General features: G+C 37.6%; 1 protein-coding gene across 3 annotated transcripts in view; it reads right to left on the bottom strand.

Annotated features, from left to right (window-relative positions):
- Nucleotides 1–14,374, bottom strand: part of MYO3A (myosin IIIA) — a 139,791-nt gene that overhangs the window by 43,289 nt on the left and 82,128 nt on the right. For all 3 annotated transcript variants that reach the window (XM_060782425.2, XM_060782427.2, XM_060782428.2), the window contains exons 15-22: nt 14,118–14,216; nt 13,795–13,909; nt 11,495–11,621; nt 10,192–10,402; nt 6,658–6,805; nt 4,239–4,392; nt 3,531–3,619; nt 2,296–2,425 (exon numbers count right to left, since the gene is read on the bottom strand). In XM_060782425.2, coding sequence (XP_060638408.2) covers nt 2,296–2,425; nt 3,531–3,619; nt 4,239–4,392; nt 6,658–6,805; nt 10,192–10,402; nt 11,495–11,621; nt 13,795–13,909; nt 14,118–14,216 — 1,073 coding nt within the window. The remainder of the gene's footprint in view (nt 1–2,295; nt 2,426–3,530; nt 3,620–4,238; nt 4,393–6,657; nt 6,806–10,191; nt 10,403–11,494; nt 11,622–13,794; nt 13,910–14,117; nt 14,217–14,374) is intronic.

The raw sequence follows: 14,374 nt of genomic DNA, 5'->3' as shown, positions 1-14,374 counted from the left end.
CTTCACCAATTTCCCAGTCCCAGAATTTCATTGAATGCAGCTATAACAATTAAGGGAATTATAATGCTATAATTCTTTAGTCTGAAAGGACCCAAAGTAGGACCAGACCTTTGCCACCCTGCTCTTCACACTTTGAGCCAATTTATTAAGTTGCCTCCCTTAGAAAAGATAGCTAGCGTCTCCCTGTTATCTTGCTTATTTCAGATTGCTTTTAGCTGAAGTGGTAGATTGCACTTGCATTTATTCTCCCTGACCTAGTTTTGAGAATGAAATAATGTTAAATATTCTCTTTTTTGGCTTAGTCAACTAAAATATTTGAACCCAAAATGAAAATGCCCCTAATCTTTTGAATTCCAAATGCACTCTATAAAGCTGCTTCCTCATTGCAATTTCGCTACAGAATTTAAATATAAATTAATATTGCAGTTGGATGGTTGGAAAAAAACACTTGGGGAAAATTTAATTATATGCTGGCTTCAGAAATAATTGACAAGAATTGCATAAAGACAATCTGCATTTTCTGGACTGTTTTTGTGTTGTTTTCAGTGAGCAGCAATAAATAAATACTGGTTTAATTCTATAAGATCTAACAAAAGGATTATAGGATTCACCTATCTTTTATTTAAAAAAATAGTCCCCAAGCACCTTATCATCATAATGGCCAGTTATCCTGTTATATGGTTACAAAGTAAGTACACTGTTACCACTTCATTTTTTTGTATGGTTCCGTCCTGTCGGTTAAAACCATTGTGCCAGCAGGACTGCTGACTGACAGGTCAGAGGTTCGAATCTGGGGAGAGTGCAGATGAGCTCCCTCTCTCAGCTCCAGCTGCCCATGCGGGGACATGAGAGAAGCCTCCCACAAAGATGGTAAAATATCAAAACATCCAGGCATCCCCTGGGCAATGTCCTTGCAGACAGCCAATTCTTTTATACTAGATATGACTTGCAACACAAAGTCTTGCAACCAAGCAACATCCGATGAAATCTCTTTTTTGTACAAGCATTAAACATAGAATCATACAGTCAGTGGGAGATGGGCAAGGGTGCACATGCCAGAAGAGAGGGTGCTGTATGTCTCTTTTGACATGCGTGACATAGCTTCACCACCCTGTTCTAGTCTCTACAGCAGCAGAAAACAAGCTTGCCCTCTCTGGAATGTAACATGCTTTCAAATATTTAAACATGGCAAGCTACCATGTTTCATCTTAACCTTCTTGTCTCCTGCATTCAGAATTGCTCCTCATAGGCTATGGCTTCCAAATCTTTCTCTGGGTAAACATACAATTCTGCTATAAATTAGAGTTGACAGCACTGAGCTAGACTGACCAATGGTCTGACTCAGAACAAGGCAGCTACCTAATATCCAATGAAATAGGGCCAATAAAAAGAAATTGGAATCCTGATGATGTTTAAGGGTGAATTTTCAGTTCATAAAGGTCAGTTCAGTAGTGGTGTGATTTAAAGAGAGCATCATAGAACTAACAGCTAATGAGATACCCATTCTATAATGCGTTATAATTACAAATGTTGGGTGACCACCTGTTGGAAGTGCTTTGATTGTGCTTTTCCTGCATGGCAGAAGAGGGTAGGACTAGATGGCCCATGGGGTTGCTCTTGTTGTTCTTGTTGTTATTATTATTACAAAGGTTAGATGTCCATCTTTTGGGAGTGCTTTGATTGTGCTTTTTCTGCATGGCAGAAGGGGGTTGGAATGGATGACCCATGAGGTTGCTCCTGTTGTTGTTATTGTTGTTGTTACAAAGGCTGGGTGGCCATCTGTTGGCAGTGCTTTGATTGTGCTTTTCCTGCATGGCATAAAGGGGTTTGACTGGATAGCCCACTGGGTTGCTCTCTTTGTTGTTGTTGTTGTTGTTGTTGTTGTTACAAAGGCTGGATGGCAATCTGTTGGGGGTACTTTGATTGTGCTATTCCTGCATGGCAGAAGGGGGTTGGACTGGATGGCCCCAGGGGCCTTCTACTGAAATACTGTTAAGTTTATGTTGGTTAATAATGTTCTTCATTTTAAATATTGTATTGTTCTTTCTTTCTTTCTTTGTTGTACTACAAACAAGATATGTGCAGAGTGCATAGGAATTTGTTCATGTTTTTTCCCCCAATTAGTTCAGACAAACATTCTCCATCCATCGGCCACTGGCTCGGCTCATCTGTCAAATTTTAAAATGTAATGTGGCCCTGTTTCCAAAAGTGTCTTGAAAAAGCTTTTCCTTCAAAAAGGGCTCCACAGCTTTAAAAGTATGAGAACCCCCAAATTGGACATAGGTAGCATATTACCTGTTTTAGTAAGAGGGTGGATTACCAGCTGCCTGGTCAAATAATTTTCTGAAGATCGCAAGAGCAGCACAATATCAGCTGGCAAGGTGTCTCTATTTTTGGCTAGGAATCCAGTTGCATTATAAAGAACCTGTTTTTTAAAAAAGCAACAATGAAAACAATGACAGTAAACATCACAAAACATTTGTCTTGTGTTTACTATGTTTGTATTTATATGTGTTAAGAAACTGGAAGCTCATTAGGAGATCCAGTCCAATGATTTAATAAGGAAGCTGAGTAATCAAGGAAGATGGTGCTCAGTTAATTAAATCAATGGCTTGGTTCAGTTGGAAAACATTTGGAACCTAAACACCATCTTGTCATTCAATTGCCACTGTAGAATGTTTATGCATTCAGCAAATGCTGATTGGTGTTAATGAGAAAAGGTCAGATTTAGGGAATAATTATTTACAATTTGTTCTTGTTCTGTGCTTCAAGTCATTTCTGATTAATGGCAACCCTCATATGGTTTCCTGGGGTTGAGAATGTGAGACTTTCCTAAGGTCACTCATTGGGTTTGCATGGCCAAGAAGGGATACAAACCTCTCACTCAAACCACTACATCACAGCTAACTACTATTATCAATTGGAATATTGATTTCCTGTTGTAATAACGAAAACACAAGAAAGTCACACTATGACTGTAACTTGACACAGGATAAATTCATTCATTTAATTAGTTACTGTTATGGTTAGGAGGGCATAGATACTAGCTTCATTCAACCCTTGTTGCTGATTGCCTTCAAATAGTTTTTTAATCCTCTAAGGTTCACAAATGGAGTCTGATAGTACATAGTAAAACTCAAAACTTATTTAATAACACTGTGCTGGGCGGATTCATTCTTGGTAGCCCAGAGTTTCACCATGAAGAAGCAATTAACCCAACATTATATCACATTCTTACAAAACTGTGCACTGGTGCAACGACATACAAACAAAACTGTGCACTGGTACAAAACTCACAAATGAAGAGCAACCACAACTATCTGACCAAATGTATTCTTTTTTTATTTCAATGTTCTAATTGTTCTAGCTTCTTAACCAAAGCAAACATGACACCGCACCATTTAATATGTAATTCAAGAGCACTGAACCATGGCAGCTAAAGTGGTGTCAAACTGATTAATTCTACAGTGTAGGTCTACCTTGGAAGCCCAGGTTGACCAGTAGTAAGAAGCAAGCTTCAGTTCCTTTACCTTCCCTGCATAATGATATATTCCAAAGGTCAAGTCCATTCGTTTGGGTCTCCAGAAATATTTTGATTTTAGGTTGTCTTCAAATTTTTCTGTTAGTAAAAAGAGATGCATTCAATTACAAGTGAACAGAACAGCATGTACTGACTTATGCTAACTGCTTTCTCCCCACCCAACTCTTCTCAGCCTCAAAATGTATAAACACATAAACATGTTTTCATATAACCTCAAAACAAACTGAATCTGTCATGCGTACACTAAACTTCTCATCATTTTAAGTAAAGCCGAGCAAGACAAAAACTCATTTCATGATCTTACTGGATCATTCTTTTGAGCAGATGCTTTCCATGAGTAGCAAGCTGACCTAAGACAGGAAATAGAAGTGTTGTCCTCCAAGTCAAGGGACTCACAATCCTGCCATTTTATTTTTACTCATGAAATGTCAAAGCATTTCTCAGCACCCCCGGTAGTAAAAATGCAGTTACAGATATATATCTCAACTTCTTCCTTATCATAACACCCAATTAATGCTGCTTGAATGGCCACCTCATTCTAACTAAGGGTAGGGTTGACTTTTATAGGCAAAAATACCAACTGATGATGTACCACTAACACCCTCTGATGCCCTTTCACACTGAAAATACAAGCCAAATACAACAAGAAATGTAACATGCCCAAGTTGCCATTGTACCTTAAAATGCAATAGCTTACCCACAAGTGTCTGATCTGTAGCTCTGGGAAAGCGGCTTTCCTCATCCAGGAGGGACAATAATCCCATTGGTTTTTGTAGGAACATATCTAACAGAGGTCTATTGTCTTCGTACTCAATGACTCGTGCATCAACACCTTCATACAAATACTCATTCTGTAATAGACCACAGAAAGGTTGTCTTGGTATGTGTGTGTTTTTAAAGAGAAAAATATGGGCTTAATTTCATACCAATCTGGGGGCTGAATAGCTAAGAGGAAAGAAATGGAAAGGAGAAGGACAGCAAATCGTGGAAGAGCTGAAAAAGACTGATGTGCAGAACCTCTTTGTATGGGGCTCCAATCCAGCAATATCTAGAAGGCCACACATGCTTCAGCCCCATTTAAAATTGAGTTGCTGTTTTGCAAGATCTTTAGCCTTCTGTTATAAAGACTACTGGTGCCTCGCCAAGCTACAAATCCCAGAATTCCCTAGTATTGTGCTATGGCAGTTAAAGTAGTTTCAAACTGCACTAACGACCCAGTGTAGATATACCCACAATATTTATTTATTTATTTACTTAATGTATTTATATACTACCTTTCTCACCCGGGGGGGGGGGGGAACTCAAGGCAGTTTATAACATACTAATGGCAAAAAAATCAATTCCAACATACATGTAGACAGAAAAAAAATCATAACTAAACATTGACATATAACTATAAATTAAAATAATTAAAACCATTAAACATAAGACATAAACAACATTTCAGCAATAAAAAGCATTAAAATATCCTAGTATAAATATTAAAATTACATGATCCAAATATCGTACATCGTGGTCATTCTGATTGACAATGCTCATATTTCCTAATTATTCTTTGCACTGAATTATTTTACTGGCCAAAGGCTTGGTTGAACAACCATGTCTTTGTTTTTTTCTAAAGGCCAGGAGAGAGAGGGCTGATCTAATCTTACTGGGAAGAGAATTCCAGAGAGACAGGGCCTAGAAGGCTCTGTCTCTCATTCCCACCAACCGCACTTGCAACGGAGGCAGGACTGAGAGCAAGGCGTCCGAGAAGATCTTAACTTCCATGACGGTTCATAGAGGGAGATACATTCAGACAGGAAAGTTGGGTCTGAACTGTTTAGGGCTTTAAAGGCTAAAGCCAGCAATTTGAATTGTGCTTGGTAGCAGACTGGCAGCCAGTGGAGCTAACGTAACAGGGGGGTTGTATGCTCCCTGTATGCTGCATCTGCCTGTTGGACCACTTGAAGTTTCCGAACAGTCTTCAAAGGCAACCCCATGTAGAGCTTGTGGCAGTAATTTATTCTCAATGTAGCATGAGCATGAACCACCATGGCCAAGTCTGACTTCCCAAGGTATAGGCACAACTAGCACACAAGTTGTGTGTGTGTGTGTGTGTGTGTGGGGGGGGGGGGATGTTCAAGAGAATAAAAAAACCCACAGATTTTCCTTTTCCTCCATGGAATAACTGCCCCAGCTCACCAGTGAAAGACATTTGGGCTTTTGACACAAGCATTTCCTGTATTAGCTGGGAATGTACTGCAACATTTTGATGCCAGTACCTGTATGCTTCACTTACATAGAAAGAAGCTCCATTTGGCTGGGGCTTAATAATCATAGGCTGCTTTCTGTAACATTTGCTCTTTGCTTCCACTGAGGAATATCATCTAAACAAACATTCCATTGCCATTTGAAACTGTTAAATATTCATTTTTCAGCCTTTTAAGTAAGCTGCTGAATTCTGCTTGCTGACCCTTCAAATTCATTAACTTTTAGTAATTGCACATTTTAAAAATAAAAATCCAGTGTCATTGTACAGCCAGACTACATTTCTATCTTTTGAATTAATCTGTTGATTTCCTTAGATGAAATAAAAGTAAAATTGCAATTTCCCACTCTCATAGTTAACAGGCTTGTTAATAGGTTCTTAAGAATTCAGTTCTTTAGAATGGCTCTCTATGGTATTCACTTTTTAATGTATGTGTTCTTTGTTGTTGGACTGTAAATTACATACCTCATGAAAACTACATTGCATTTACATCAAACCCATTATTCTATGTTTTTTCTTGCCTAGAAACTGTAAATGGAAAGCCTAGTGCATTTCAGGTTGGGCATTTAAATTACAGAAAGCAATCACAGAACATCATAAACAAATATTTTTATTGTTTTTCACTGCCTCCGCAAAAGTATTTGAGGTCTCTTAGACAAAATTCTAAAAAGAGATGGGAAAACAGGCAAGCATAACAGACAAGCTAGCTTAATAAGCAACCTGATGCTGATGTTTTAATGTTGTGTTTTAAAAATGGAAGGCCTATTTTGATTTGGCAAGGTCCTCTGAGATACACAAAAGTGGCGTAGCAACATTTTAAAGACATTCAACAGGCACACACACACACACACATTATAGTGTTTACCTGCTCCCAGGCAAAAACATGCTGATTGAAGTAGAACTGAATCTGCTCGTTGGCAATATTGATGCAGAGCTGTTCAAATGAATTCTTTTTGAAGTTTTCGAATCCAAAGATATCAAGGATCCCAATGTTTAGTCCTTCATCATTTATGCTGAAAAGACAGAAAATGACTGTGCCCTGTCAATGAAATATGCAATTGTATGCAAATATGTATTTGCGCCAAAGAAATGGGAAATTATTGTTTCCATTTGATGTTTTGTCTTATGTCTGTTATAACTGCTTTTTATATAATTTTATTTTTGTTAAGTTATAATTTGTATTTATATGTTGGGTTGTATAAATTTTGTTAGTATGGATGTTTCTTGTTGTTGTACTCAGGCATTGAATGTTTGCCATTTATGTTTGGAATCTGCCCTGAGTCCCTTTGGGGAGATAGACCGGAATATAACTAAAATATTATTATTATTATTATTATTATTATTATTATTATTATTATTATTATTATTATATAGGTCACTAAAAGGGTTGGGATTCTCTTCCTCTTTCCACAATGACCAAAGGCCTTCCAGTGCTCACTGTTTCACCCTCCATTCAGTAGCTGGTATGGGTTGAAATGGAAAATTAAAAAAGGATTTGGTTATATCTTCAAATAATGACTATAACATTTCGTGAAAGACCTCAGCAAAACTCAGTGGAAGATGTCATTAATCTGTCTATGGCTATGGGCACAGCCATATGCTTTTCTAAGCCTTTCTACTCTCCAACAGCTATTGAATGGTTGTGGAGGTTGAGGGCTACAGAGGCTAATGGTCTATCTAAGGAGAGGATCTGAGAAACATCTGCAGAACTTTGCTATAAAGCAGTGGTTCTCAACCTGTGAGTCCCCAGGTGTTTTGGCCTACAACTTCCAGAAATCCCAGCCAATTTACTAGTTGTTAGGATTTCTGGGAGTTGAAGGCCAAAACATCTGGGGACCCACAGGTTGAGAACCACTGCTCTACTGTAAAGGGTGGCTCTATCTGCATTGAAGTCTCTTAATACCATCTTAGCTGACAACATCTCAGAAGAATCTAGGCCTATGATTCTAACATCATCACCATTTCCTCATGTAAGATTTTTAACATATTTACTTGATGTGAAGCTTTGAGAGCGTGCATATATATTGTGCTTTGCTGTTGGTCTAATAAATATATCACTGCTTGTTGTATTTTGCTGCATGGCTAGCTACCCTGATAAATTCTTGCAACTCCTTGTTTATGTAAGGAGAGTGGCTATAGGATAAGCTGTCCTTGCTCCTGGGCAGAGAGACCTCATATACCACTCAAGCATCTGCATATCCCATGGGTTAATTTGCATTGCAAATCTGAATTTACACAAACATATTGCCCTTCAGCAACTTGTCCTGAATGAATCAGAAAGATGTCCTAGTGCTGCAGGACTGCCCTAGAAGGCAAAGGTTAGCAAAAAAACAAATAATAAATAAAATAAAAAACCCACTCAAGTAAGAAAATTCTAAACAGAATGGAAGTCAATGGTTTTTTCTGACAAATTCAGTCAGACACTATGGAAAAAATCATGACTTTTTTCTCCAGGTTGCAAGTGTTCTGTGGCAGAAATGTATTCCATAAATCCCTTTTATGGAAATGTATTCCATAAATCCCAGATAGCAAGTGGCCAGTATAAGACTTGTACCTACAAAAATAACAATTGAGCAGTTTTGCAATGTTAGCCTTGACATTTCTACATAGGGGAACCTATAAACTGATTAAATGCACAATGGGCTACCAGCAAAGGGTTGCCAATATGCACCACGACACAGATGTTACACATTTTCACAATTTACTAACAGGATTTCTTAGCACATCAGCTATATAACTAAATTACATAAATATACTTCTTATAGAGACCGCCGGGCAATATTTGGTTGTTTCTTGGCTTAATTTGGATTTCCCAAAGTTCAAAGACGACAAGAATGTTTTTAAAAAATCAACTTTCATAGTGAAGAATAAGACAGAAACAGCCAATACTGGCTCCAGGTCTTGTTCTCTGGTTGTGAAGTGTTTGGAAATTTGAACACTGTTAATCCAGACCTACTTTAATCTGTCCATACATGGCCTCCTATTTTCTCCCTTTAAACATAGCTTGGTTAAAAAAAAAAGCAGAATGAAGATCTGAGATCGTGTCTCCTGCAAGATGAAGGGTATCACCCTTGAGAGAAAAATCCTATTCCATTCACTGGAACCACAGGACTGCTTAGTTAGTCAAAAATCTTATGTTTGAGATTTCAGGTAACAGTACTCACACTCTTTCATACATAAAGAACAGGAACGTCAGTGAAACCAGAGAGCCTCAGGAATTTACATTCATTATATATACAAAATGGCAGAATATACACAGAAACCTTCGTGTTGTTTTGATGTATTAATTCTGATTTTTTTATATTCAAGTTCTATGTTAGTAATTTTCAGTTGATTGTGTTTTATTTAAATCATAGTTGGTATGCTTAAGTTGCTCTTTATGTATGGTTATTTGGGGTTGTTATATTTGTATTAAGGCATTAATGCTTGCCTTCTTATTTGTTGGAATCCGCCCTGAGTCCTCCAGGGAATATAGGGTGGAATATAAATAAATTATCATCATCATCATCATCATCATCATCATCATCATCATCATTGCTATTATTAAATTGATGAAGGCACCATCATTTCTTGAGGGAGCAGGACTGCAGTCCGCATAATGCCCTCCATGTCATTTGCACAGGATACCTCTCTAATGTTCCCAGTCTTCCATGGTATGAGAGTAGGAGTGTGCTTCAGACTCATGCACTGTATCCTCCCCTTGTGTGCTTTCATACTGAGTACAGATTCAATTAGTCACTTCTGCCAAACAGCAGTATATTGTTATATCCAAACCCGAGAAGTATGGTTTGGCTTGTTATCTGAAACTGAACTGAAACTTATGGTCAAGTAGAGTTCTAGAGTAATGCTTTAGTTGGTACATCAGAAGCATTTTCCTGAACATGACAACCATGCTTTGGGATTATGTTGTAAGCCAGGAAATTCAGTGGCACTATACTACTGTACTAATCTGTTATTAACTATCTGAAATATCACTTCCAGTTGCTGACTGGCATTGCTGGGAAGGCCTACCAAGAGCCCGAGGAAGCCAGAACTGGACCTCTGATCCTTAAGGTGTGCTCAATCAATTTAAACCAGTGGGAGAAATGAAGCATTGGATGTGGCTGAAAAAACATATTTGTACTGCTAAGTCAAGGCACCAAGAAGCAAAATAATAAATGGACAATCCACGGAGGTGCTATTAATCATCAGGCGACATGAAAGCATGTATTGTTTTTTGTTTCTTTAACTCCATATGGGAGAGCTGAGACTGAAACTGATGTCAGGAACAACTAGTGAAAAGTTCATTAAATGCTGCTAAAATATTCACTTCCTCGTTCTTGTGTTCCCAGGATATCCCCAAAAAGATACATTTCACATCACAAGACAATTCAGTTTTCCATGTGAAAAGAAATCTTACTTTAAACACGTATCTGGCTTGAGCAATGCATTGATGCGGTTGACTATCCAACTAAAGAGTCGCCCATACAATGCTTTGGCTGTGGCATCTCTTACATCAGTGGCCTTTTCCATTGTGTTGGGTCGTATAATGGTTTCCCCTCGGGTCACCACACAATGAGAGGTTAGAGCTTCTTGCAACTCATCTGCCTGAATGCACAACAAGGAAGCAGCTGGAAAACAAAGAAATGGTGTTATATCTATTTCTTGCCCAAAGAAAAGGGACTGAATTCAAAATAAATTGTGGAAATGGCAAGAACTCTAAATAAATAAACATGATAAAGGGATGGATTAGGGTTGTAGGTTTTCTCTAGAGCACTGGTTCCTTGTGGGTCCCCAGATATTTTGGCCTATAACTCTCAGAAATCCCACCAGTTTATCAGTTGTTGGGATTACTGGGAGTTGAAGGCCAAAACATCTGGGGACCCACAGGTTGAGAACCACCTCTCTAGAGCCATACAGGGCATGTGAGGCAGGCCTATAAAGGAGAATTCATATCTCACAAGAGGAGGTATTTTTCTGAGATCCCAGAGCTCCACAACGCATGGAAATCCCATGTAATGCACATTTCAGACCAGCAACCCTTACAGGATAAAACCTTAACTTTGCTGCTAAGTGCCAGATAGTGAGAGGGAAAAGAGACATTTATTCTTCAATGTGGAGGAACACATCTAAGTACTGACAGTATTATTGTGTTTCTATGGACTGTGGCTCTTTCTGCTCTTACTGGGCCCATAATCAGCAGGATCATGTCAAAGCCAGTGCTCGACCACTTGGCTTCTGCAAGTGGAAATAGAACAGCATGTGTCCTATATCACAGCTCAACAAAAACAAATCTTGGTGTCTTGATTTTTAGACCTGTTTCTGGGATGATTTGGAGCACTGATTCAGAAAATTGCATTGGATAGACCACATTGGTTGTAGATTCTGTAAGAAAGATTCCTAGGTGAGTGGGAAGTCTCATAGAAAAGGGGGACTGCCCTTATACCAGTCCTGCAGAAATATAACTTCACCCTATTGTAGATTTTATTCTATGTGAATGTTAGAATAATGCTCGAAACAGAATGCAATGAGAATCAAATGCAATGAAGTATGATCCCTATGAAGTCCAGATTGAAATCATGATTCATAATTACATAGACAGCCCACACAATTTCCCCAGAAGTCCCACTAAACTCTGCAGAGTTTATTTCCAAGTAGATATGTCTAAGGTTGCACTATCAATCACAAAAATCTGAATTTTATAAAAAGGAAGGAAAACTCACAATTTTCAAGAGGCGTTGGATTGGAAATGATGCTCTTGTCAATCATATACTCAGTAACCACAGAAGAAAATTCAATGTTACCCACATTTAAAATGGCAGCAAGAATGCTGTATACGCTTCCTAATTCCTGAAAGACAGATGCACAAAAATATTCTAATTTAGTGTCTTATAATTGGCATGCCAGGGTATAACCATCTTGATTCAGAATACTGAAAACTTGAACATTGACAGAAGTAAAATCTCATCAGTTTGTTTTAAATTTAGTTTGGAGTGCAGCAAAAGTATTAAAATGTTAGTTAACCAGATAGAAATATAGCATCAGTACTGGAGATATTTAGGTGGTGCCCAGAATAATCTGCAGATTTGACCTAATGTCCTCAAGTCTTCAGAATCTGTATTGGCTAATGACTGTTCTGTGCATAGTAATATAATTTTTCTACCCATTTTACAGATAGGTAAGGCAAAACTAAAAAAAAAAACCCTCTCCAATGTGGCAAAAGAAATTAATGGCAATGATGCCATGGGTATCTCAGTTATGTCTGGCCTGAGTCACAAAACCATTTCCTCAGAGAGTTGCTTATGTGCCTACAGATCATCTGGGTTTATGTTTTATGAACAGAAGCCCCTTGTTATGTTGAAGGGCAAAAGACTTATGAACCAGAAGGAAAGTGAAAAATTTGTTATGGGGATAATAGAGGCTTGGCTGTTCAATAAATAAATAAATAAATAAATACATGTATAACATACACCTTATATGGTGGTGAATGCAAGACCTTAAACTAGCTTAACCCACCTTTTTTTTTTGCTAAAATACTACAATTTCCTTTTACTTTATTTTTTTATATATAAAAGCTCCTACAATGTCTTTTAAAAATATTGTAGTCATGACTGAAATTATTATGTTGACATCTGTCATTACACCATATTATGTGTATTGCAATTGACATCTCAGTGCCCTTTTTCTAGAAGCATTAATTGTAGCTTGACATGTCTTGTACGCCATGATTGCTGCTTATTCCCAGCAGCCCTTTTCTTTAAATGTTTGTCATATAACCTTTAGTTTGATTCTCAGGCACAAAGTAATATACAGGTTGGGAATAAGTATATCACAAAAGCAACCTGCTTCTCTGTTAGAAAGAAAGAAAGAAAGAAAGAAAGAAAGAAAGAAAAGAAACTTTTAAAAATGCTCAGAAGTTACTTTGACCACCTTGCAATGAAATATTTGAGGCTTTTCTGGGAAAAGCATTTGTGGAAAACATAGGTCTGAAGGATATATTTCCGCAGATGTACTCTGTGGATGGTCATACCATATAATATCAACTGTTCTCCTCTCTCAAGCTAACAAAATGTATTTGCTTAGAAAACTGGAGACTGAAATTTTTCTATGTTCACTTCATCATTACAAATGCTCTCTTAGTGCAATATAAATTAGATCTACTGAAGATTGTAAACAGCTCAGAGTGAAAGTTCTGATCAGCACATATATGCATATATATGTGTGTGTGTTAAACAAAGCTTTCTTGCACTTTTGGTGCTGTTTCCAGATGATGCTTGTACAAATAACAAAAATTAGGCGTTTGTACAGTAGGCCCCTATTAGAGTTTGATTTTGTTGATATCAAAATCCATGAATGCTCAAGTCCCATTATATACAATAGTTTTCTTCTCTGTCAAGCCTTATATAAAAAGGCAAATAACACAAAGATCAGTGAAAAGGTGGGGGGAGACTATAGCTGGATATGCCGACATATCAACACAGAACTTGGTGTACAGTAAAATCAACATTTGGTCTTTCATCCACCCCACCCCCCAAATGAAGCAATCGTATAGATATTGAAAGGAAAGGAAGAAGGGCCCTTGCTAAAAACAAGAACAACAAAATTCCCACTTCACAACACTGAGATATAAGCAGCCTAGGAACATCTCTACATTCTCACATCTACTTCATCAGAGTGAAAGAACCATAACAGTGGTCTAACATCAGACCTCTCATAATACACTGCTGATGGAGTAAGATACCATAAAACACAAGAAGAGCTACTGTAGTCTAAACAATGAAATGGTATGTCAGATCCTTGAAATGTTCCATTTTGAGACTAAATCCACCAGTATCCCCCAACAAGAGCTGGGACATAGAGTGAATAGTCAAATAATTTTTCCAAGTTGTGTATTCTCTTGTTACAACGTAACCTTTCTACATGTTTAACATTTGCAGAAATTCCATTTCCCTACTATTGGTCAAATTGCTTTCCAAATGAAAAGCAGAACACATTAAAGATATTCATGAATGTTGTTGCTCACCTCCATTGTAAACCCAATCACTTTGAAGCACTGTTCAATTAATTCAAATTGGGATTTGTAGAAGCTGTTGTTCATAAAATCTTGCACTGTTCTCAAATGTTCATTCTGCAGATACCTAGAGGGATCACGGTGTGCAAAAGAGAGGGAGAGAGTTTTAATACGGAAATGCATTTTAAGGTCAACACAAAACTTGATGTGACATTTTAAATGGTTCACTCTAGTAGAGGGAGCCAATTCATATATTTATCTGAAAGGAGGCATGGCAGGTAATAGAGTTTAGGAAAATACTGGAGGAAAAATAGAAAATGGAATGTATTATTTACCTGGGGGGCTTATTTTCTGGCAATTTATAGTGAGCTAGCTTTTTCTTCTCTGCTAAGCCAGCATAGATGTAATAAAAAATATGGAAATTCTTCTCACCTCTGAAATTAAAAACCAAACACAGACTTTAAAAAAGACAGATTTTATAATTAAGACAAAGACATTTGATTTCTGCTTCTCTTTTACGAAATTTATAGCAAAAATATTCAGGTTTACCCTTGAGCTTTCAAATGTTAACATTTCTCTTGCAGTTATGTCT

The sequence above is a fragment of the Anolis sagrei genome, chromosome 6 (genome assembly GCF_037176765.1).
Source record: "Anolis sagrei isolate rAnoSag1 chromosome 6, rAnoSag1.mat, whole genome shotgun sequence".
Lineage (NCBI taxonomy): Eukaryota > Metazoa > Chordata > Lepidosauria > Squamata > Dactyloidae > Anolis > Anolis sagrei.
This window is presented reverse-complemented; position numbering and strand designations above follow the sequence as displayed.